Raw genomic sequence first — 27,134 nt, forward strand, 5'->3', positions numbered from 1 at the left:
AGGTATTTAGCCTGTAGCCAAGAGGCTAAACCCCGAACAAGATCTCAGTCTTGCTGCAGAACACTCACCCTCACCGCAGGTCCTTCAATGGTGCCTTTGTGTCTTTCACAACAGAGCTTGAAAACTTCTCTGTGTATGTTTCCTTAACAAGCCAATTCCCCCATCTATTTTATTGCATACAATCCTCAGTAAATAAAACAGCATTATTTTCTTAGTCTGGTTATTTGTGTTGAAGGATATATAATACAGGAAAGACTACATTGCATCAAAAGTGGCAGAAGATTCCAGGTAGGAGAAAAAACATGCCCCTGAAAAAAAAGGCTTTTACAGACAGTTACAATTTTTTCATTTCTTGACAAGCAAAAAATCACTATGTCCAGTGCACAAGGATTTGGGTTTTTTAATTAGAATATGAAATAGTGAACATTTTCAGACCACAGCTTTTTTTCCCATTTAATATTCTTCACAAAAGACGCTACTTTCCAAACCAGCCTTTGCTGGGAGCTGGTCTGCACAATGCCTCAGTAGATGAAGGAAAAGGACTGCTCTTCAGTTTATAGTTTCTCTGCCTTCATCATGGTAAAGCTGTCAGAAAGGAAAATGTCATCTAGGCTTCTTTACATTGTAAGCCATATCCAAACCACCATTTCATGCTTTCTTGAAACAGAAAGATTGCGTTTTTGCTTTAATAGGCTTGTGAAAGTATTGCTGTTAGTTTTCTTGAAAGACCACAGTCCTGCATAGATACTGCTTTTGGAGGGGGGGCCGGGGGGGGAAGCATGCATGTATACATTTCCTTGGTTTTTTTGATTATGTACAGCTGTTGCTTTTTCTTATGTTCCCTCCTTCACTCTTATAGCTATTTCCAATTCATAACAAGGATTCGATTGCAAGTGACAAGCTTAATGCAATGCTGTTTATTTTTACTTTCTTTGCCTTTAAAATGCAGTAAAAACAAGTGCTTTTTGACAAACCATCATAAAGGGTTGCATGGGCTTCAATTTCAAATCATTTTTTAAGCTTTATAACATCTGGATACTTTAAAAAACATATTTTCAGTTGAGTTGATCACAACTGCAACCAAGAGCTGGCTCTGCAAGTCCACAAAGATTAACACAGAGGGACAGGCTCGCAGACTCATCCCCAGACCACAGTACACCGTATCTTATTCCAGCTCATGAGACATGTTTGTTTCTAACTCTATCCAATGCCGTCAGGTCAGCTGCGCAGTTATTGGTAACTAATAACCTCCAGGATGCACCAAATGGTGCACCAAAATATCTTCAACACTGGCATTCTCAACAGTTGCTTTATAATCACATTGGTTTTGCACTGTATTCTGTTGTCCATTGATTCATGTCATTTTTTTATGAGACCTAAGCAAAGTTTGAAGTGAGATTTCCACAAAGTGTCAGGTTCTGTACTTTTGCCATTCCTCAAGGTCTTCAAGTTTCTTTCTGCAGTTTTGCTCTCAGAGTTCTTCTCTTTACGAGACCAGTTTCAACGGTCTGAAAATGACTCGCTCCTTCAGCTGCCAGCTCCCCTCCAGAGATTCAGCAGAACATCAGTGCCATCCTGTCCAACACTTCTGCCACTTACTTACCCAGCTATGCTTACTCATCAGATGTGACTAACACATCAAGATTGAACTGTAGCACAGAGTTCCCTCAAAAGCTCAGCAGCGGAAAGCACATCCAAGTTGTACAACTATAGGCAGATTCAAAGAGCATATCTACAATACTGGTTTTGGTTCAGCTCCAGTCAGAGGTTATTTACACCAACACTGAAAAAAATTATGACTACTTAAAACAATTCAGAAGTACACAAAAATTTCCAAGAAAGTAAAAGAAAAAACACATGAATGTGTCAGACAAAAAAAACCACAGCATCTCATATTGTTTCATTGTACATGGTCATAAATTTGTCATAGCATACAATGCTTCAGCATGATTATTGTCAGCATGTTAGGCCTGGAAAGGACTTCAAGGAAAGAAAGAATAATGATATCATATGCCCCTTTCCAAGACAGCAGATGTATAATGGACCAGTCTCCAATCATGGGGTGGCATGCCAGCGTTGGGGGTGAAATCGATAGCCCAGCTCAAGTGCATCTACACCAATGCATGCAGCATGGGCACCAAACAGAAGGAGCTGGAAGCCATTGTGCAGCAGGACAGCTATGATGTAGTTGCCATCACAGAAACATGGTGGGATGATTCTCATGACTGGAGTGCTGCAACGGATGGCTATAAGCTCTTCCGAAGGGATAGGCAAGGAAGGAGAGGCTGTGGAGTGGCTCTGTATGTTAGGGAGTGTTTTGATTGCATAGAAATCAACGATTGTGAAGACCCACTCGAGTGCTTATGGGTAAGGATGAGGGGGAAGGCCAACGAGGCAGATATCCCGCTGGGAGTCTGTTACAGACCACCTAAGCAGAATGAAAAGGCAGATGAAACATTCTATAAGCAACTGGCAGAAGTCTCACAATTGCTAGCCCTTGTTCTTGTGGGGGACTTCAATCTACCAGACATCTGCTAGAAGTATAACACGGCAGAGAGGAAACAGTCTAGGAGGTTCCTGGAGTGTGTGGAGGATAACTTCCTGACACAGCTGGTGAGTGAGCCCACCAGGGGAGGTGCCCCACTTGACCTGCTGTTTACAAACAGAGAAGGACTGGTGAGAGATCTGGTGGTCGGAGGCCGTCTTGGGCTTAGCGACCATGACATGATAGAATTCTCAATTCTGAGTGAAGTAAGGAGACAGGTCAGCAAAACTGCTACCATGGACTTCCGGAGGGCAGACTTCGGTCTGTTCAGGTCACTGGTTGAGAGAGTCCCTTGGGAGACAGTCCTGAAGGGCAAAAGAGTCCAGGAAGGCTGGACATTCTTCAAGAAGGAAATCTTAAAGGTGCAGGAGTAGGCGGTCCCCATGTGCCGTAAGAAGAGCTGGTGGGGAAGATGACCGGCCTGGCTGAACAGGGAAATTTTGCTGGGGCTCAGGGAAAAAAGGACAGTTTATCATCTCTGGAAGAAAGGGAAGGCAACTCAAGAAGAGTACAAGGATCTCATTAGGTCAAGCAGGGACAAAATTAGAAAGGCAAAAGCCCAGCTAGAGCTCAGTCTGGCCACAGTTGTAAAGGATAACAAAAAATGCTTCTACAAATATATTAGCAACAAAAAGAGAGCCAAGGAGAATTTTCACCCCTTACTGGGTATGGCGGGGAACATTGTCACCAAGGATGAGGACAAGGCTGAGGTACTTAATGCCTTCTTTTCCTCAGTCTTTAATAGCCAGACCAGGTATCCGCAGGGTATTCAGCCCCCTGAGCTGGAAGATGGGGATGGAGAGCACAATAAACCTGTCCATAATCCAGGAGGAAGCAGTTAAGGACCTGTTAAGCCACCTGGACACCCACAAGTCTATGGGGCCTGATGGGATCCACCCGAGAGTACTGAGAGAGCTGGCGGAGGAGCTTGCCAAGCCACTCTCCATCATTTATCAGCAGTCCTGGTTAACAGGGGAGGTCCCAGAAGACTGGAGGCTTGCCAATGTGACACCCATCTACAAGAAAGGCCAGAAGGAGGATCCTGGGAACTACAGGCCTGTCAGCCTGACCTCCATGCCGGGGAAGATCATGGAGCGGTTCATCTTGAGGGTGCTTACAGGGCATATGCAGGACAACCAAGGGATCAGGCCCAGCCAGCATGGGTTCATGAAAGGCAGGTCCTGTGTGACCAACCTCATTTCCTTCAATGACAAGGTGACCCATCTAGTGGATGAAGGAAAGGCTGTGGATGTTTAGTAAACCTGGACTTTAGTAAAACCTTTGACAGCATCTCCCACAGCATTCTCCTGGAGAAACTGGTGGCTCGTGGCTTAGACAGGTGTACTCTTTGCTGGGTAAAGAACTGGCTGCATGTCCGAGCCCAGAGAGTTGTGGTGAACGGCGTTAAATCCAGTTGGCAGCTGGTCAGAAGTGGTGTTCCCCAGGGCTCGGTTTTGAGGCCAGTCTTGTGCAATATCTTTATTGATGATCTGCATGAGGGGATCAAGTGATCCCTCAGTAAGTTTGCAGACGACACCAAGGCGGGTGGGAGTGTTGATCTGCTGGAGGGTAGGAAGGCTCTGCAGAGGGATCTGGACAGGCTGGATCAACGGGCTGAGATCAACTGTATGAGGTTTAATAAGGCCAAGTGCCAGGTCCTGCACTTCGGCCACAACAACCCCATGCAATGCTACAGGCTTGGGGAGTGGCTGGAGAGCTGCCTGGCGGAAAAGGACCTGGGGGTGCTGGTTGACAGCCGGCTGAATATGAGCCGGCAGTGTGCCCAGGTGGCCAAGAAGGCCAACAGCATCCTGGCCTGTATCAGGAATAGTGTGGCCAGCAGGAGCAGGGAAGTGATCGTGCCCCTGTACTCGGCACTGATGAGGCCGCACCTTGAATCCTGTGTTCAGTTTTGGGCCCCTCACTACAAGAAGGATGTTGAGGTGCTGGAGCGTGTCCAAAGAAGGGCAACGAAGATGGTGAGGGGTGTGGAGCACAAGTCTTATGAGGAGCCGCTAAGGGAACTGGGGTTGTTCATTCTGGAGAAGAGGAGGCTGAGGAGACCTTACCTTATCTATACCTGATAGACCTACAACTACCTGAAAGGGGGTTGTGGCGATGAGGGTGTTGTCCTCTTCTCCCAAGACGACAGGAAATGGCCTCAAGTTGTGACATGGGAGGTTTAGATTGGATATTAGGAAAAATTTCTTCACCGAGAGAGCAGTCAAGCATTGGAACAGGCTGCCCAGGGAGGCGGTGGAGTCACCGTCTCTGGAAGTATTCAAAAAACATGTGAATGTGGGTGCTTCGGGACATGGTTTAGGGGGCATGGTGGTGTTGGGTTAACAGTTGGTTTTGATGATCTTGAAGGTCCCTTCCAACATTAATGATTTTGTGATTCTATGTTCCTGTATGCTTCATGGCAATGCCTGGATCTCTGAAAGAGAATATGTTGATCCTCTTCACCATTCCCACCTGTGTACTCAAGAGGAAGAGCATTTTCAGAGATGAATACTGTCAATGCATCAGCAAAGCACAGACAAGCAGCAGGGAGAACAGGGAGGCTAGAATTATGAAATAAAATTTAAAATCTGCAACTCCAAAGGGCAGCAGGATAGAGGAGGCTTGAGGATGCCCAATACCACGCACTGCAAGGCCCGACTTGAAACTTTAGGTATACCACACCAATACACATGAAAGAAAAAGTCTCTTTAGTCGCTAGAGGCTGATCTGTATCCACAGCCCACTAAGAGACACTTACTTCCTGCAAGATCTTGACCAACCCTTTAGAGAAACAAACAGGCATTAAGGAAATAGTGACTTTTGTATCCATGGTTATTAGTACGGTTGGATCTGCCATTGCTAGGATCATCTGCTAGCAAAGAAGAAAAAAAAAATCACTAAGTAACTTTGGCTGGAAGGTTCTACTGGGTAAAACTGAAGAAGTGCATAAAAATCAACTGGCAAATAGTGTTTGAAATTATGTTATCAAATACAGAAGTCAGATGTTCTTTAACTATCCAAAAGCTTTCCACAACACATTACCTGTAAAAACTGTTATCCTACTTCATCTTTCTAAATGTCAGATTTCTCTTCACTGTCACATGTATGTGTGAATGGGATGTATTGTAATTAGCAGTGGCGTGGTAAAGAGTTGCAGGCAAACAGCTCTCAAAAAGTATAAGCATTTATGTTATTAGAAGGTTTAGCTTTATAATTTTATTGCTTTCATGGGATTAGGCAGCATGCTGTTCAAGGAACTCCACTGTGTGCTTTACAATAGAATAAATATTTTTGTATTAATTTAGTAGGTTTGAAATGTATAGAGGCAACAAGGAGGGGTAGGATAGGATTCTGAAGATAGATCATGAATACCAGCTGACATACAAATGATTCTTTCACTTTACTTCTATCCCTTTCCTTCCTCTCCCCCTGACATTTGCAAAAGAGTATTTAAAATTGAAGTCTAGTTTCTCATGGAAAAGACAGTATCTGCCTGCTCTCCCCACCTCCCCAATCCCCAAACAGGCTCAGTTTGTACACACAGAGCACACGGACCATTCCAATGTAATATTGGCAACTTAGAGCACCCAAAGCAAATAGTAATAAAAGAAAGTCCATAAAAACTCCACTTCAAGTCCTTTCTAGAGAGACAACTCTTTAAAAAGATACACCTCAGCAATGACAGGCAACATTAACCATGGGGAGGGAACACACCAAGGTCTCAGATTCAAACGTTTAATACTCATGAATAAAATCCCAAATGCAAAGGGCCTAGTGACTAAACTGATACATAATTTCATGTGAACAGCTGCCTCCTTTTAGAGAGGAAAAGGAGTTTATGAAACATTTTAAAGCCTATTTTAGCAAGCAATCCCACCATGGAATCACTGCCAGATGTGTCTCTAATATTTGACAAGCTACAGCCAATGTTTTGTCAACACGTGTTAAGTGTTTTTCTATACAGTGTAGTCTTCTCAGTGCTATATGTTATTTTTCCAATATACATGGGAAACCTTGTTATAACAGGAAGACAATCAAAAATGTGACTTTTAGCCCATGGACTTGTGACCCAGGCACACACATGACACTATGTTAAACATACCTGCCTAGAAACAATCTAATTCTTAGGCAATACTTGCTTAATGGAGCTTCTCCTTCTTAAAGTACAATAACGCAAGTTTTAAATTAATATAATTACACAACGACACTGTTGCATAGATTTGTTTTTGGCTTGAACAGTTGAAGCTAATCATAAGCATCACTAAAATCTTCTAACACAATATATGAAATCATACTCTTCTCGCAGCCAGAACAAAAATACTGATCTGTGAGAACACATACATGTATAACATATTGAATTACTTAAATTACAAATAAAATTACTTAAACTACAAATAATAGAATTTTGGCAGGACATTGGTTTTATGAGGCAAATGTACCAGCAATTCCTTTCAGCAGCACTCTGATCTCCAACTCCAAAAAACAGCTAAGACTGCAACAATATGCAAACAATAGCACTGAGCTTTATAAGGCAAGACTTTAAAAATAAGTGTTCAGAAAACTAGATGCTGTAAGTAAATACATATATGCACACACACTGTCCATGTTTAGGCTTGTAAATACCAACCTTTCTTGTTGTTCTGTCTGAAATCCAAAGCATGTTGCACACCTCCTCTGATAAGGTGTTTTATGTGAGAACAGCATAAACGACACAGCATTTGAAAAACAAACACAGTAAAAAGGTCCAAGTATGCACGTTAAATTCTTCCCAAATGTAGTCAAATTGACAGGCTCAGTGCAGTGCATTTAGCTTTTGCAGTGAATTTGTTTCCAAGGAAACCAGTAGCTGCAGATGTTTTCCCATGTAACAGGGAAAGCAAATTCAGCAGTGAGATTACTTGTTTACTCGATATTTTATTCACACATTTTTTTCTGATCAATAACCAACTATTCCTCAAACTCTGTTGGACAACCAGACTGCATTAAAAAACAATTTGGAAAAGCTTCCTCTACAACATAACCTTACTGAACAGGTGCTGCTAAAGGAAGCACGCCATCTTTAAATGTTTTCTTCTTTATCCTTTTTCAGCCTCCTCCCAAAGTGACCTGCCTCCCCTGCTTTGTCTCCTTCAATGAAAGCACCCAAAACCCACCCTGTATCATGGTTTTCATCCTAAAAGGTGCTCCAACAACTTGGCAAGGCCTCAGCTTCCAAGGAACAATTGTTGACTTGGAGGGGCTACAGGAATGCCTGTTCTTACCATATGGCATAGCTTTGCAAAATTGTACCGTGCTATAGAGATATCACCATGACTGACACGATTTATGCTTCTTAGGATAAGAGTACAAAATGTAAATATCTAGTAAAACCATAACGGAGATGCAAGGTAGAAAATCCACTTTCCCTGTAGTTCTTCCACAGATATTAAACCTATAACTCAAAGTTACACACACAATGCTTATTTCTCATTTATGCTGCAGATTCTCAAGCCGATATATATAAATGAAAACAATTACAGGCACTGCATTAAAAAAAAAAAATCAGACCTCTTTTCTCTGGATAAGATACCAGCATATTCACCACACCTTCTGAGCTCTGAAAGCTTTTTTCCCCCTTGTCCTCTTTCGGTGTTATTGATTCAACAGCAACATCTACTGGGCATGGAAGGGCAAGATTCAATTTCTTAAGAGATATTAAAGTGCCAGGCACAGTAGCAGAAAATACTTACAGCATTTATCTCTGGATACGTTTGCATCCCAGTCACTGCAAAACCCGAACTGAATGGAATAAAACTTCTAAATATGCATTCGCTCTCTACTCACCCCTCCAAAAAGGAAAACAAAGCCAACAAAAAGATGGCTAAAAGAATAGCAGTCACTTCTGCTTGCCATTTGGAGATAACATATTTATATTACATCTTCTAGAAATACTAGATACAGTGGGCTAACAGAACCACTTGACAGGAACTCGGCCAGTAAAAGTATTCAAACAGTCTTCAAGTTCATGCAACGAAGAGGCTTATTATACACCTTTTTGCTCTTTAAATCTGTTTTCCCTCTTCCTGAAACAGTTACACAGATTTTGGCCTAATGACACCCAGCATTTGCCTTCCATAATAGAATCTACTGGGGTCTAATTCCCTAAGTGGAGCACAAGAAGAATTGAGGCCTTGTGGGAGGAACACAGGACAACCCATATTTCTGGCAGGCTCCATCTAAGCAAACCAAAGAAAAAAACAGAGGAGCAAGCTCAGCTTCATCCCTCTTTCTGCCCTTCTGCAGAGACTGGCGTTTCATCCGCCTGCTGAAAGGCAGACATCATGATCAGGGTTTCACAATCACAGCTCTTGCCTGGCTTTTGACATCTACGCAATTCCTGCTTTTAAAATGCAATCAGATAAGAATGGGATCCCTACACCAAGCACTGATTATGCATCACATATCAAGTGATTATTTATTAGATATATAAATGCTACTGGAAACCGAGAGCAAAATTCCAGACTCACATTCTACAGGCTAGGGCCTCACTTGGTCGGCAGGGAATCAAGTTTCCCCTTGCTACCACCCCCTCTGGTCCAGCAAATCGTGACTCCTTCAACACAGCGTCTTCACCCAGGAAGAGCCCAGCAGCTGGTCAGCTGAGCATCCACCCAGCCCTCTAGGCTGAGGAGGAAACCAAAGAGTGCTCTCTCTTTCTGGGCAACTGCTCCAATCACTTTGCTACAATGTACGTCAGGAACCGGAGTGCCTCCGTACCCAGCATGCATGAAGCTGACCATCCTACCTTTTGAGAAACTCATCAAGGTGTATAACTGGGCACATGTAGCAGCTCAAGAGCAAGCACACACCAAACTGCAGACAGCCTTCTCAAGAAGACGGCAGCTCTGGGCCAAGTCAAGGAGACCCATCAACTCCAGGTAGCTCAATCCTCACCAGAAAAACTACTGAAGGAATCAGAAAGAGAATGAGGGACACCCTCTTGGACTTAAACATCTAAACATTACCAAAGTCCCGCAAAGACTGGTGCTGTTCTCTCCCGCACACTGAGCCTCTTCCTTTGCAGTGCAGTGGACAAAAGCAAGCCCAGCAGCTCTGCTGGAGGCCCACCAGTTGGTAAAAGGAAAACAACTCAGCTGCTTCCTTTGGGACTGGTCCTGGCTGCACAAAACATATGCCACTGTGATACCTTTACAGCAGTGAAAATGGGAGGAACAAGACAGTTTCTGTGGAATGAAATATGCCAGGGTACCCGATACACCACATCATACTATTGCTTAGAGTTGAAACTACACAAAAGCACACCAGAGCACACAGATGGAACAGCAAATTTCAACATACAGCATGGTTCTAGAACATATAGTATATGTTCTAAAATGAGAGGTGTTTCTCAAAATAAGCAATAATAAAGGGGGTGGGGGGGAAGTAGAACAACTTCCTTAACGTTTAATTAGGCATTTTGCAATATTTTTTCCCCTACTCCTTTGACTGGAAGCCCTGCCTATGTGGAAAAAGAAACTGATTTCTCCTGGAAAAAACCTCTCCCCAGCACACAGAGTGCTAGTGAAGAGAACTTCAGGCAGCATTAAGAGAGCAGACTCTGCTTGTAGGCCCACCAGCCTTGTTCAATGGGATTTTTTGGCAAGTCTGACAGCATTACAGAGGTCCTCTGCACGTACACCTCATACATGTATCCACAAAGCTTTCTGGAAACAAAAGCTGCTGGCAAGACTGCCTGGATTTTCAAGCACCTGCTCCCCACCTCACAGAAACAACATTGATGTGGCTCCCCTACAACCTTCACCTTTTGGACAGGTCTTGGCAGCAGTTAATCCCAGGCATCTTATTTTCCACTTAATCCACCATTTTCAGTGTAGCTCTTCTCCATCCAAGAATCATCTTGATGAAAGTCACACATGCCACAAGGCTATCACAGAGCCTTCCCTCCTTCCCTGTCTCCACACACTTGGTAATTAGCAAAAGTACATTTCCCCAGGTACGCCTTTACAAAACAGGTCACACAAATTTGACAACGGAGAGCTCAAACTGACAGACTCCAGATGCAATACCAAATTTATTTCCCTCCTCTCTACACAAAAATTGTTTAGTAATGGTCAGTGGAAAATATATTAAGCTGTTCAGTAATTAGTTTAGATTACATTTTAAGACTACAAGCAATAATCTAATTATGTGCAGCAAATAATTTTAAAGAACCACAATTTTTCAAATTTACCTTCTGATCAACAAATAGGTTTAAACAGATTTGATAAGCTAAGCTGAGAAAATACAACTGCTCACTGAGTAACTTAAATAGCATGTCCAAATTAAATAAACTCTCTTTAGCCTCTAGCAATTAAAACACAACATCTTTAGCTGAAGGAAAAAGTTTTCCTTTGACAGATGGCCATTTAAGCAATTCTAGTCAACTCTAAACCAGCACAATTTTCAACAGCAAAGAAACCCAGCCATACCTGTATGCATCTAGTCTACAGTTTGTACCTGTGAATAATGAACAAAAGGAGTTCCTAGATAGCTGTCTATTTTCAGTGGCAGGAAGATTTCTATGCACCTTACTTGTGGACATAAACACCTGTTGTAGATATGTTATTATTTATTATATTATGTATTACTTTTCAATATTTCTGTTATCAAAGCTCTCTCCTCCTATGTAGTGATGGTTTTACGTTCTAAACACTCAGAGAGGGCAGCAAATCTGTGCATCTGCATGAAACAGCCCTGAGTAATTCCTCAGTGCCAGAGGCAACAACTGAACACAACATCTAATCTGGGTATTGGCTAGAACAATATCCAGAGGCAAAGCAATTCATTCCCATGACAAATGGTCCAGGTGGGAGCCAGTGAGTCAATCTAACCCACCGCTTTTTACCATACGCATGCGTAGGTGACACTGAAATGACATTAAGGCAGCATGTGAAACCTTCTAGCTCAGATGGTTTCTATTGCATCTATGCAAGACCTAATGTTTACAATCACAACTTCTGCACCTTCATGTCCTTAGGAGAGAGTGCCAAATCCAGCAAGCAGTCTGCCATTACAGAAGCAGAGGAGGCAACAAGCAAGGAAGAACTCTGAACTTGCCATGTGACTGCTCTTCATTACACTGGGGGCACATTGGAGGCATGAGATGTCTAAAGTCATGTACTTCCCTGTCAGAAGCCAGTTTCTATAAGTTTGTTTTTTCCTGTTTAGATGTTATAATCAAGCAGGTATACAAGATATCCATTGCCTACAGATGCTGAAAAATGGGATTTACAGAATGCCTAAACAGGTTAGATGTGTAAGCCCTCCTGAATTTCAATTGCACTGTCACTTCAGCACTTTTCCAATTTCTTTGGGGTCACCTGAGGCACCAAAAGCAAAAAGGTACTCATGTCAGGGACTAAACAGAATTGACACAGCTTTCCTACTTTAGTTTCAGCAAGTATCGAATGTTTCATCCTGCACGGAGAATACCTGAAAATGAAGCATGATTTAAATCAAAAGAGAAAGATTCATTACATTCAGAGGTATCACAAAAGCTATTAATTTTAATAACATTTAGTTTATTATGGCTTTCTCTTCTGATTAAATGGCTACATATGTCAAGTAGATTATAAACAAAAGGATATATATAACTACATAATATTAAAATATATAAACCCAAGAAAGTTGTATTAACTTTTATTAGCTTAATGTTGCTAGAGAATAATTTCCTATCTCCATACACAACATAAAAATGCCACTGTTTGAGGAAACTCCAGATTTCAGTTTACATGCATCACATCTTACCATGAAAGCTGCTCCGAACATGCAAAACAAAGCAGGTGTAGCTTCCCCCTAACTTAATCTTAAAAAGCCTTTGCTTCTTTGTACAGATTATTGGTGTTTGCCTCTCGCTTGGCAAGGAGTATTCAAAGCACAGAACAGGCAGTGAAATGAAGGTAGACAGTCAGGCTGGCAGAGTTCCAGCTATACCTCCCAGATTCATGTGATCTCACAGCTAACAAGGAACCCCAGCCAAACTCTTTCTGAAAAGCAAGACTCTCTAGGAAATGGGAAAAATAACAAATGCTGTGGCTCGGCTGCTTATTACAACAGAAAACGGGGAAAACGTAGAAGGAAGTGTAACAATGCAGCAAATGTATTTCCAATACACCTAACAGACCATTACAAGCTGCGATGGATCGGTATAAGCCATTGCAGCACACAGTACTCGGAACATTTCCCTGAATCCAACGGGGAAAGATTTAGGAAGCTTTGAAGAAAAATTAAAAATGCTTTCATGCCTTTGCTATAGCTGCAGATGGTACATGCGTTCTTCAATGTTATCTTAAGGGGCTTGTTAAAAGAAAAATCTGCATTCTTTCTCTGTTACTGTATGAAATACCCAGAGAGGCAGGAAAGCAAACAGCAGTTGAACTGAAAATTCCTCAAGTGTGGCACCAAATTACAGACATGTATATATGCACACATACTGAATTTTATTACTGACATTACTGAAATACCTCTCCATAGCTCATATTTGGCTGTAAATGCCTTTTTACAGTAATGGAGCTTTACTCCTCTAACTTCTTGAACTGAATGCTGCTGGCTGAACAAGACATTATTTTTATATATTCCATATTTGCTGTAATCCCCCAGAAAGAAGGAATTAAAGTAAGATGTTTAATATTAATTTCATTTAAGAGGCTGGTTAACCTGCATAGCTTAAAAGCCTCAAGACAAAAATCCTGATAAGACTCCTACTGATTTTAATCAAGCTGGGATTTCATTGCTCTATTACTTGAAGCAGTAACACAATACAGATGAGGTTTACCATGCAAAGGTTCTCCCTTCCGTATTGTTAGGTTATTCCAATTAGCTTTAAATGTGTCTCATTTTGAGGAGTTAAACTCATAAGAATTTGCCAAATTGCTTCAGTAGAAGTTCAGTTTTAACAAAAAGTAGTTCTTTCAACTAACACATAAAACATTGGCTTATAAACACGTGCTGATACTGATACCAGTCCTACCGGCAGCCAGTGAAGGAACAGGCCTGTAAAGACATTTATTTATAAAACCGAGTTCCACTGTAAGCAAATAGCCTCAAACACTGAGAAATGCTAACTATGCACACATAATATCTGCTCTATCTTACTTGGACATGCACTTCACATCAATCAAACTACTAGTACCAAACAGAAAGTTCAGCATGGACATACTTAAAAGCTCTCACAGTAAAATCCAGCCAGTCCTTTAGGGACAACCCACTGCCACCAAGCAAAGAGGAGCATACAGAAAAACAAATACTTTTGTCTGCCAAACAGTTAAGGTGATCCCAATTCTATGTTCATAAAAAAGAAGATAAATCCTGAGTCCTCCCTCCTTGAGCATTCTGACAGATGCCACCAGGGACAGCAGTAGCTCTCAGCTCTGTGCTGGACCATGTATCACGAAGTGGCTTGTGTATTATAGCTCAGGGACTCCTGCCCTAGTTGGCTTGTTTTTTAAGGCAAGGAAGGTCATGGGCTATTTAGCATCTGCATGGACAGGCCAAGAATAATGCCATCTTCGTTCCACAGAAGATGTACCAATGTTAATCGGATGACAGCACACTGTTACCACTCCCATGAAAAAAAAGCAGTCTTGTTGCAGCTGCATATGGAATTCTAACACAGAAGAAATCTCTAACTGCCTCACAAACACTGGTCTTGACAGCTTGATTTTACTCTTTTTTGAGTATGCAAACAACTTCATCAAAAATACTTGGTATGATACTCATAGCCCTGTTTTCTACATATACCTGGCTAGCTTTTAAGTAATCCCTTGAAAAAAGCTTTTCATCAAGTTGTTACTTGAGGTATGCTGTACATGTACACAGCTTTGCAAATTAAAATTAAAATTAAAATTCTAGTGAGATACTGAGTATGATAAAGCTTCTTGGGGAATATAAAACCGCTCCAAGAATCAAGGAACTTTCCAAATAAATTGCATAAATGGAAGACTTCTCCCCAAAAATACACTGGATTTATCCTGGCATTTTTTTAGCTACCAATAAAAGCAGCTTCTAAGAGATCACTTTAAACTTATTTTTTAGTTAAGATTTTTTAAAAATTGTATTTGTAGACATCAAAGAAGAGATTTGATCCAAACAGATCAAACAAATTAGCTATTGTTTTTCTGAAAAGTCACTTAATTTGAAACAGTACAATTAACAATGAACGCCTACAATGTTTCCCTCATATGTAACTACTGAAATTTTGTGTTTATACAGTTGTGACTAGTGGATACGAGGAGCTAATGAGTATAACTGATAACTGAAGTTATACTCTGGGTTCAGAGTGTAACTGAGTTACCGGGATGCACAAGTGTTTAAGAGACAGTGTGTTGTTGGCGTTTTCCCCCTTTGATGCAGGTGATGAGCCACCAGTGGTCTTGATAATGAAATCTGATCACACTGTTCCAGACAGTGATGTTGCAGCAGATACACAATTGAGACAAAGCTGTCAGCTTCAGTAATGCCACTGAGTGGTGCCTAAAAGGTGTTTATGTATGGAGAACAGTGCAATTTAACATGCTTAGATGATACCAAGCACATTTCTTTCCAAGAGCACATGAATGTAACAGATGAGCATTTCAAGTGCCTGTGAGTGCAACAGCTGATGGTGTTTTTTTGCAGCACTGTTACAAGTGTTAGAATTGGCACATCACATAGTCATTCAGCTGTCTTTTCAGCTGCCTTGTAATTTCTCATGCAAAAAAATCCTAAAAATCATGTAAAATGGTAAAGACACGCATTTTATAATTTTAAATGGTTTAAAAAAAAATTTCTACTCATGAAATGTGTCCTCTCAGGTAAGTTTGGACCAGGAAGACTTCAGACTTCTGTCAGCAGTCACCTGTATCCTTGATTCTATGATTCCACAAAAGCTGGGCAGTCATGACAGTCCCCTTACTTTTGTAAAAGCTCTGACTGTAGCACCCTCATGGCTGTTTGCTACATCATCAGCAACTAGAGTCCCCAAGACGTCACACTAGCAAATCTTTATACCACAAAAGGTTTCCTCTGCTTCCCTATTGCTTTAGGGTCATGGCAGGAAGCTAAAAAACCCTGTGTGAAAAGATTATATTCCACATAGATCTGAACTGAACAAAGGAAGAGCCATCCAAACAAAGAAAAGCTGTCAACCATCTGAAGGGGACCATCTCCAGAGCAGAAAAGCCCCATTCAAAAAAACCCAAAACATTGTTAGGTGAACAGGCCTCCAAGCACAACCCCAACCAGGTAGAACAACATAACAGGCACTGAGAAATTTTAGAAACACTGGATTTTTTTTTTTTTTTTAATTTTTAAAGAGTCATGATTGTCTTCCACACCTCCATCCTTTCTCTACAATCTTCCCCTTTTCCAACATCTTCTGAAGACAAGAGGGCGAAGAATGTGTTACACACACAATTTGAAATGAGGCAACAGCACACACAAACTGGTCAGTCATTATCATGCTTCCATCTCTGTTGTGCTCTGCCTCAAGCTGGATTTTGCGTGGTTCTTCATCTATTGCTTCCAAGCTAGGCTTTAAAGACTGCCAAGATGCAACATGTTCTCAAGCAGAAGCGTGTAAACTCAGACACAATGAAGACCTGATTTTAATCAAAACTTCTAGGAAACATTGCAGTAAAAATATTGCTATTAAAATAGTCTCATTAGCATAGCAGATGAGTTCCTGGGGAGAGGGAGGGAACAGAGGCATGAAATCTTCAGCAACATATGGTTTAACTAAGAAGAGAAGCAAGATGCTCTACGTCCTACAGTAATTAGTCTGCGTGAGAGACTAAGACCCCTCACATTTCCTTACAGAACCCAAAAACAGAGAAGGGAAGAAGACTCTAACATTGCTCGAGTTTATTTTCCACAGCAGCATATCTCTTTCTGCCTTTTCCCACAGAAGCCTGTAAGGCTTCGCTTCACATAACAAGGCACTATGGCTTTCTCCACCAACCACAAAAATACTTGCTTCTTTTCCTGAAGTAAGTACTAGAATAAGTATTAGAAGTAGAGCAGAACAACTGCTCATCCCACAACATACCCAACATACAAATTGCCCATTTTAAATATTTACCATGTCATGCCACTGTAGTTCTTTTCAGAGCAGCTTCTTTTTAGCAGTCTCTTGATAAAGTCAGAAAATATTAACAAGTAGATGGCATCAATTAAGAACAATAATTTGTTAAAAATCAAAGCCCAATAAAATGGCCACAATGACACATTCAATCCCCAATACTAGCAACAGTATTAGTTATGATGATTAGTTATGATGCAGGAAGAGCTTTCATACTGAATTTAGTTTTGAAGTTTAATAACTTTACCATAAAATTATGGGCAACCAAGTTTCTCACACCTAGCTCTGGGAAAGCTCCTTTGCCTGTCTACATGCTGTTCTCTTCAAGTTGAAAGAAAACAAACATACGTTTTTTTGAAAACTACATCCCACTTTTTCCAGGCATAAAGAGTAATCAGGTGCTTTTCAGTTTCGATTAATGGCTTGCAATTTAGCTGTCAAGCCAGGCGTGGGTGTAATCCTCAATGAAAAATCTGCTACGTCTTGGGCCAGGAAACTTAGTCCAGAACTTTTTTGCACTAAACCTCGTATTGCTTTCACATGGACTTCAGTGACAGAAGGACAGCAGCCACAGCTAAAAGGTGAAATTACCATAGCCAAGTATGTGCAGGTTATTATAGGCAGTCCCATGCCTGTAAAGTATGTATATCCACTCAACTCCTGGCCTGCCTTCACTGGATTCATTCTGATTTGTGCAGCTTACTAAGCTTCCTTTGTAGATCAACCAGTCAACCGTTGATTCACTGTTACAGCAACAGAGAATACATACCTCACCTCCAACAGTGGTTTCCTTTCACTCAAGATTTCATTAAGAATAGGCTAGAGACTGCACAAGCTCTTTAAGCAGTCTGCTTGACAATCCCCACAATTAGATCTAAATCTTCTCTGCAGAAATCAAGGTTGCATTTTCTTGTCCTTATTCTATTAGGTATGGACAACAAGAAAATTAAAACAAGCACATGTCCACCTTCCTCCATAATTTACAAAGATCTCCATTAGAAAGTCAGAACGTGTGTGTGCTCTCCCTTCTGTTTTCTCTTGCAGTCTAGATACACTCTCTTCATTTCCACAGAAGTCGTATTTTGTAAACCTCTGACTGATCCTGACATCCTCCTCTGGAATTTCTGCTGGATTTTTTTGTATCTTTCCTTGTTGCCCTCAAAAGACATCTCGTATTCTGGCTGAGACCTCACTAATACACAAATAAAATTATTACTCTAGTAACTATTTCCTGTTAAACCACAGCAGAATATGAATCGTTCTGTAGTAACACCAACATCATTAGCTCATTCAGGCTGAAAGAATGAGCTTTTTTTTCCTGGAGTCATATCCTGCCTTGTAGTTGTGTATTAAATGCAAAACTGCATTTTAGTGGATTTTACCTTTCTGGTTTTGGATCATCTTTCCAGCTTAAAGAGTTTTGCATGAATATGTGTAGATATTTTTTAATTACCTAGGAGGCTTTTAAAAAATTTATTTAACAAAATGAAATGAAGATGTGTTAGAAAAGGCCAATTGCTATCAGACGCAACTGTTAATCAAATTATAGAATTATACTCCATCTGCGCTAGTACCAAGGCAAAGGTCTCATAGTTCATATACGAATGCAACAGCCTCCTGCATGGGTAAATATAAGACCAGATGATACAGGAAAAATGTATTCTTAATCCCTGTAACTATAAACTAGCACTCACTACAGTTTTCTGCTTACGGACCACAGCAACAACAGCAATGTGATAAGGTACAGATGTATTTTGTACTTGCTTCACAGCAGTTTCTCTTGAGTACGATTTTAAAACTGTAGGAAGGTAGGCCAGGTTTCTCTGGGATGACTATTTTTTGCTAATAAATTAACTTATGGAATTATGTTAGTTTCTTAGAACAAGGATCAGTCCTCCTGAGTAAAGGTCTTCACCCTTCACTGGCTGCTACTAAACATTTGTTTTTGTGGTGACATCACCCTCCCTCAACTGAATATGCATCTGTTCCTTTATTTGGGCTCCCTGCCCTATTCTCATTGCTAGCGATGATGCTAAAATTCTTAAAGCCACAAGTCCTCATCTTAACACAGTTTGGCAGCCAGCTGGACAAGTGTCAAAATATACTATATTTGTCTCACCTGCTGTGGTTTCTGGCACCTCCTGCCCATCTTGCACAAGCTGCATGATATCTGACACCACGACCTGATGGTTTGTATCTTCTTCTTTCTCTTCATTAGACTGGTTGGCTGTTGTGAAACAGTTGCAGCTTCCAGTTTCTTTGCATGGGATCAATCTCCAATACCAGTAGTCAGACATTAAAATGCTGTAAAATGATTTCTGAAATCTAAAAACAAACAGAAAATCATTTTCTGCAAGAAGTAAGGAAAAAACCCTAGCTACTAGAAAGAAACGGCTCAAATAATTGACAGTTACATACAAATGATATCTTCAATTTTATTTAAAGAAAAAATATGCAGTTTATAATAGCCATTTATGGTATCATATGCAGTTCATAACAGTCATCCATGGTATTGTACCCAAAATAAAAAACTTCAAGAGTCCCCTGTAGTTTCTCAAAATGCTTATATTGTAGGTCAGGGAGCTAATCACAAAAAAACCCCAAACAATATACAAATATCAAGTTACATATGATCTTAATAACAACTGCATAAAGGCAAAAAATATCAATATCACTCTGTACTTTCAGCAGAACAGGTCAATATTTCTTATAAATACTCTCTGAAACCCAGTTTAACTAGGTGAAATAACACCCCAGAACACGGGCTGTCAAAAAGTGAAATAATGTAAGAATAAAATAATAATAAAAGAGTAAGATATTATTATGGGGAGGCTGAAATTACAGTTTGACGTTTTCATAAACAGATTAACTGAAGGAAACCTTGACACTGGAATTGTGGCAGGAAGAGGAGATACTTTGGTATCTGACACAGTGTCCATGTCCTTTGGACCTGCCCTCTCCCGGAGCAGAAGAAAGGGGCAACGGTTCCTTTCTCCTAGAAAGAGCTAATTACCAGGCTTACTTGTGCTTGCAGGTTAAGAGGGCGAGCATGTTCTTCAACACCTGCAGGTTTCTCAATTTACATGCACAAATGCCAGCAAACTACAGTGGTTTTACTCTTTTACACAAACAAAAACTTGGGAATTCTGCAAAGTGCTAGCAGGAAATGACACCACATCCAGAGACAGGTTTGTTCCCACTCTCCTCCAGAGGGCATGTGGGCAACAAAAAAACCCAGCCCAAACCTCCAAGCGCAAGGAACCTGAACAAGCTTTTCCAAGTCTGCCTGGAAAAGGCCAAGGCCAAGTAGGGGAGATGTACATCTCCCCAGGCAAATTTAACGCATTTTGGATAAGGAAGAGATGCACGATCCCCATTTATCCTACAAGCATCACATTCAAGTGTTTCTAGCATATCTCCATTTCTAGCTACTGATTAGCTTGAGTAAAAGTATCACTCCAGACCCTGGATAGCAACCATGATACACGTAGAGATTCTTTACATTGCATTTAAAGGTGACAATTTTATAGACCTGAAGAAAGTAACTGCATTTTAAAAAAAGCTTGCTTGGTATCAAAGGGTTATCTGTTTAAAAACAAACAGAAAAAAAAAAAACCCAAAGCAGCTCACATTATTTAGTGCCAGACCTCCTAGGAATCACCTACAAATGATTAAGTATTTGCTCTGTCACTACATTACTTCTTCAACAGAAGAGAGGATTTCCAGATAAAACATTCTTCTTCAAATATTACTGCAAGATACATCTTCTTACCAGGTTAAAGATAGTAATTTTGTTTTATTTTAGCCAACATACTGCCAGTTTCCTCAAGTGTCCATTTGCCTATTCCCAGGTTCTTCAGGCTTTCCAACACTTGTCAGAAGACAAGTTATGGAGTTAAAAGCATATCGCTCAACTCTTCCTACAGCTGCCAAACCCGACTGCACACATCCTCCTCGTCACACAGGTAGCAGCAGACAGTTACAGCTGTACTAAAGCACATGCTGCTTGTAAATAGTGTATGTAGTACACAGTATGTACTTTTAAGCTGCATCTGCCTCTGTAACCGTCTGACATGCCACATGCAATGACGGGCACAAGCAGGTACCCAAGCAGCAAGAGCACAGAGGTCTTAACAAAAGAAGCATTTCATACCACTTCAACAGATGTTTTTTTTTTTTTTTTTTAAAGTTCTGTGGGAGCTAGGGATTTCTTTCTACTGTCCTTACACTTGAGACATTAAATAAATAGATTTTTCTTCTTAAAGCCACTTAGTAAAGTTTAAAGTTTTCCTGTCCAGAGCTTTTCCTTTTTACCCTAAGAACTGGGGCAGAGATGGGGAAGTCTCCTCTGAAGGACACAAAAATCCCAGAAACTTCCAGTAGTATTATCCCCTGCTCCTGTGCAAGGTCAACTGAAAAGCAGCTGGATATTCAGTAGTCAAATTACTCTAGGAATAAAATTTTAATTTATTGCCTTTCCTTAAGGAATGGAAACTCCTGAAGATCACCAGAAATAATTATATCCAAACATGCAATTAGAGACACACATTTATGACCTTAATCCTACTTTAATTAATTAGTTTTCTGACCTACCAATCATCTTTATTTTGATTTTAAAAGCAGTAACGTGAACTTGGTTTTTAAGCCAACAGCTCAGGGACTCAGAAGGCAAAGTAGTTGGGGGGAAAACATACAGGACGGCTGAGACATAATCACTATGTATGTTTTTCATACTTCCATGAAGTCAGACAGGTCACAGAGACATTCACAAAATTGACTCAACAGAGATTGACTACAAAAAGAAAAAAAATATATAAAAAAGGAGGGCAGAAAAAGAAACCTTATTCTTTTGTCTTAAGAGCTAATGTTAAAATGTTCCAAATAGTCACAGCATTCTTGATGGATGTCCACTTGGATCACTACATTGATACTGCGGACACAAGTAGTTTTCCTTATTATTCAAGGCATCCAATGATAAACTAATGCCCTCAACTAGCATAAAACTAGGCTGATGTACCAAGAAAACAAAACAAGAATGAAACCTCCATTCGACATTTGCAAGTCTAAACAACTGCTCCTGAATATCAATGATGAATGCTAAAATCAACACTGCTTGTTGGGGTTTGGTTGGTTGAGGGGGTAGAGGGGAGCCTTAGGAGGGGCAGGGGCATTGTTCCTCTTTTAAACCAGATTGCAGGCATCGAAGTTGGTCAAATACCCAAGGAAAATCAAGGGGAGAATTTGGATCCATTTGTCAGGGCCTGAAGGCACTGGTAGACTTCACTTGCCCTGACCAGCCTCAGCTGGGACATCTACCCATGGGCCCAAGAGCTGCACCTAAGTTCAGCCCAAGGCCTTTAGTCCCTGTGTAAGCTATGCCATCATCATGCCTGTCTGCAGCCCTTGGCAGCCCTGCTTCAAGTCCTGGCTCTGGATCCTTGCCCTCCTGACTGGGCTCCCTGGAGGGACCTGGTTCATTGCTCGCCGGGTCAGGGACAGCTGGTAGCGCCTGTTACCAGTGCCCAGCTCTGGTGTTCAGCCCTTGTGAGCAGTACCCTCATCGATGAGTCTGTGCTGGGGCCACCCTCACCCCTGCCTCGGCCCCTCTTGTGCAGCAGTCCCACTCCTGCTGCTCCCTGACACCAATTATGAAGTTACAACTTATGAAAACTCATCGAGATCTGCTTCTCAGCTCAGCGAAGTTTATCAAAATATAATTCTAATGGGGATACAGCAAAGCACACAGGAACTTGCGCAGAGCACATCTGATGAATGTGGTACCACTGTATGAAAACAGGCACAGACGCGTTACAGCTTTGGCATGTGCTCTAGGTTGGGAAGGAGGGAAAGTGTCCAAGAACACAGTAAGTACAACGGGTCACTGTGAATGCACAGTCACCATGTAAAAGCTCTGCTGTCCCGCTGTCATGCCCGTCACCTCCAGAGGGAACATCGGGTAGGAGTCACCATCGTCCTATTTACTACAAATATTTGCCAGCTATTTTGGTATTAATTAGGTACGCAGTGTGCTTCATCTGCAAGGTCTGACAGCACGCTAAAAGGATGAGATCTTAGCTTTGAAACTGTAATTACATATGGGGCTAATAATGCATTAATATGTAATATTAAGAAGTAATACGTAGTATTATTACGTAGTATTCCACACCACTTCTTAAGGTGCAAACGCTTTCTGAACCATTGCTTATGAAATTCAGACAAAAGAGCAGTTTTTGAAAGCAAGAGTTCTTCTATTTCAATCACTTTGCACACACACTTCACTGAATTTACTTCAGTTTCCCATCCAAAAATCCCCCTTTGATTCAAGAATAGCACTGCAAATGGAGTAGTTAATAATTATCTTCAAATGTAACCAGATTACGTAAGGCATCCAGTTATCTCAGAAACTTGAAATCCATATTCTGCAATCACTTCACTACAGCAGTTAAACCTGACTCCTCGGGTCCCCATTGTTCAGAGTTGATATGCTATTACTGGATCTCTGTTGCTGCCACATAGTGCAATTTCTTCAGCTATTTCCCTGGTCATTTAGGCAGGGCATTATTTCTCGTCAGGTGTAACACAAACATTTAAATTATCTCACATTTAAATTATCTAAGACCATTTGTCCAATATTTTCAGATTATCATCCTGTGAATCGCCTCACTTGGCATATAATCCCTGCACCATTTTGCCATGCTATCATCATTGCTCCATTTAAGTCACTGGGGAAAAAAAAAAAAATTATGTGGGGAAAACTGGTCCTAATTTAGCACCTACTAAGATTTCACACCCTTGTCTTCCATAAACATGATGACACTTTATTCCAATACTCTTAAAGAAACACTGTTTAATATGTTATCTGGCCTGAACAAGCAGGCTTAAACTTAGTAATTCACCGAGCTCAGTACACCCTTATCAACAGAGATAGTGGAGTCCAGCTGATGATTTAAGAGCTGATCCAGGTACCTTGCAGGTGTCAGCAGGAGAATTGGACTGAACTAGACACCAATGTCTCTATAGTACTAATTAATGTTTCTTTATTTTAGAATGGATTAAAGTACACTGAATGGTATTTAAATCCATCAATATTGTTCTGATGAGAATCTTATTTTAAGTTCATGTATCTAGGCTGCAGCATTCTCTCCAATGTTTATGCTTTGCAATACTGGCCAGTCATTCTTCCCATTGCACAATACACTGGGAAAGTGCAAAATACACAAGATACACATGTATTATAGCCAGGTTCCTCCCACCTAAATTCAGACATTAAACTGAGAGGTCTAAGTTAAGAACCTACTTGATCCACATGCCTTCAGCATTCACTGGAGTAAAAAAGATGCACATCTCCCGAGGCTCATCAGTCCCTCACATTGACTAGAAAGAGCCCATGGCAATTGTGGATGAACCCGAGTTTGTATGATGAAACATCCTGCTTTTGTATATGTTACTGATAGAGTACCCTAAAGAACAAGTCATGTAATAAAAACAATAAAGCATTTCATGATTTTAGTAAAGCCTATAAAACTACTCAAGTTCTGCCTATGGAGATACTGTATTTCTACTCTTGCTGCTCCCCCAGTCCTTTCACATTTTGTTCAGAAAGACTGGGCGGAAAAACTGCAGCTACAAAGCCCCAGATGTTCTCCTCTCTCTCTAGGGCATGTAGAATACCCTTACATGTTTTAAACCAATATCAATTCAATGAGTAATTGTTTTCTCATCTGGAGCTTTACTGCGATCAACATTTAACTTGAGTACTAAGTAGTCCTTCAAGATAAATGTTTTCATTTTTTATTTAAAAGCCTCCCACAAAGCATCAGAAATCATCAATAGACTTATGTAGAAAATACTAATTTCAGAGAAATTGCAAGACTATTTAGCAAGAGCTAAACTGAGGACTCTTCAACGGAAGAAAAAAAAAGAGTCGGAGTGTTTAATAAGAGAAATGCTTTCTTATTTATTCAACATTTCATCTTATAGGTAGCCACTTCTCTTTTGAGAAACACAAGCTTAAATGGAAGTCCCTCAGCTGTCTGTCTTCCTCCTTTTGGGGCAGCCACACAAGAAAAGTTTATCCTTTGTTGGTTAACTCAGAATTGCACATATTTTAAAATATCTAACAAAAAGAGTAAAAAAGTTAACACACACACGTCACAGAGGGTAGCTGAGTTCTCCCAAGTTTCAAGCAGCCTCCCCTACACCACTCTACATATACTTCATGTACATGCAGGTGTACTTCAAGTATGCAGCCAAGTTCTCTCTCCCTTTTCAGAGCTACAGACTCAGTGCACACCAAGCTGCCCACAGACAGCCAGAGCAGAGCACGAGGGCAAGGGAGCAGCTTTTTGCAGCTATGAAATGAGGTATGGACAAAGCAAGAAGTTCCTCCTCCCCCAACAGCTGCAAACCTCCTAACTTGAGCTGCACCTCAAGTCCTTCAGAAATCTGGACCTTATACACACGCTACTTCTACTTCGGATCCACCACAAGAAAAAACAGAGGCCCCCAATTTTAATAGAGCATTTGATTTGTGAAGTGGCTTGCTGTCCATTTTGTACAAACTTCATGTCTAATGGTGGGTGAAAGACCTGCCCTATTTTCAGTGAATATAACCAAATAAAATCAGAGTCTGAGAAGTGTTAATGTAAATGTGAGAAAAGCACCATATTATAGAATTCTAGTTGCCTAGAGATCATTATTAGCAAAAGCATAATTTCCTTAGTCTTTAAAACTCCCACCAAACCACCTACATTCCTGAAAACTGAGCTTTTGGAATTAGGTATCTAAATTTCTTCTCCTCCTGCCCCCTCATACTGCTCCCACACGCCAAAGTTTTTTTTCCCATTCATTTCTCTCTCCATCCATGAGAAATCAAATAATCATACTGGCCTGAACATGGTGTCCTCTAAAATGGCATGGAGAGCAGTTTACACCTCTTCAAAACTGTTCACAGTCTGTATCTGTTTCCACTCGGATCATGTTTCAGAGATTTTTCTCAAGACCCCAGAGAATGACAAGCTAGGTTTCATTTTTAAATTAAGCCTGAAACACAACAGAAGCTGACAGTGCTACACAGTAGTCTGTAGAGAATGAAGCAGTTATATGCTTGGCCCCATATTTTAAGGGGCTGATAAATCTCCCCTTATTCAAATTGTTCTTGTGACAAACTCCCACCTCACCAATGAGTTACTCTTGCGCACGCAAAGCCGTGACAAACACAAGACACTGCCACCAGCATGAAGACAGTATGCAAATACCATTTGTTTAACTCAGAGGTACCCATCGCCAGGCATGCAAATCCTAATTGAAAGCAGCAAAATATATGCTGCTTTCTGAAGGTCGGTGAATACATGGCATGTTCTGTTCATTTTTAATTTGTTTATCATGGAAACAAATTAAATCTTAGCAGTTCCTCCTGAAATCAGAACTTGGAATATCAAAGACCCTTCTCTGGAGAAATCTCCTAGGACAGTGTCTTTGTCCAATGACCATATAACAGGAGTATGTTCTTTCCTTAGCTTAGAGGTCACAGGTCTCTCGGAAATCACTTGGGTCACTTCATCTCACCGACTTGATGACAAACATATAAGAGGTGTCCAGTTTCAAAGGGCTCACAGACCATCTACTCTACAAGCCCCTTTTCTTCCTCCTCCCTCCTGACCCCAGCTTGTTGCAGATCAAAACCATTTTGCAATAACTCATAAAAAACCCCTCAAGACACATAGCTTCAGCCATCAGCTTTTTACCATAACACTCATTGTGGGGGGCAGGGGGGAAGCATGCCTGAGGTTTCCTGAGGCTCAAGAAACCTTCCCTACTCCTGTCTAGAGAAATGGAGAGCACCGCCAGTGTCCTGTGCCTGCAGAATTTGTTGAACAGCAGTGCAAGGCAAAGCAGATCCTTTGGGAAAGAAGTAGTAAGTTCTCTTCTCATCTACTTGGGCTTTCATTTTCTGCTAAGTAACCATACTGAATACTTCCTAATGAAGTTGTTATAGATTTACCCAGCAGGGTAATTTTGTTAGAAACGGCAACTGATGACATCTCTCATCTCGAAAGGAGCACTGTGTTAAAAGCATCACAGCGATGTACATTTTAAGATGATTAAACCTGGTATCTATTTTGAAGCTCCTGCAAAGCCTCAACAGTGTACACATGTGTACAACACATGCCTTCAAGACTGATTTTACAAACATCTTTGGCATTAAAAAAAAGCCTTTCCATGCAACTTCTGTAATTACTTTTGTATAGTCCACTCCTGAATCAGTGAAGCACATCACTTCTGGAAGCTGTCTGAAACACAAGAATTTCAAAGTTCAACAGAAAAAAATTGTGTGGATGCAGCTCAGACCTCCCTACAGAAGGGATAAGGACAGAAGAGAGGGTATTGTGGTAGCGGCCAAGCCCAAAACACAACAAATGGCATGCAACGTCAACAAGCACAAAAAGAGTACTTAATTCTCTCCCTATGACTGTGCCTTTTTTAGGCATA

At 40.9% G+C, this 27,134-nt stretch overlaps 1 protein-coding gene across 2 annotated transcripts in view; it reads right to left on the reverse strand.

The window, feature by feature from the left end:
* MCF2L (MCF.2 cell line derived transforming sequence like) overlaps positions 1-18,940 on the reverse strand; it is a gene marked incomplete at both ends in the record, with an annotated part of 158,256 nt that extends 139,316 nt beyond the window's left edge. For both annotated transcript variants that reach the window (XM_082013502.1, XM_082013503.1), the window contains one exon: positions 18,763-18,940. In XM_082013502.1, coding sequence (XP_081869628.1) covers positions 18,763-18,940 — 178 coding nt within the window. The remainder of the gene's footprint in view (positions 1-18,762) is intronic.
* Positions 18,941-27,134: the final 8,194 nt, after the last annotated feature.

This window comes from Phaethon aethereus, assembly GCF_964289735.1.
Source record: "Phaethon aethereus genome assembly, chromosome: 1".
In the NCBI taxonomy this organism is placed as follows: Eukaryota; Metazoa; Chordata; class Aves; order Phaethontiformes; family Phaethontidae; genus Phaethon; species Phaethon aethereus.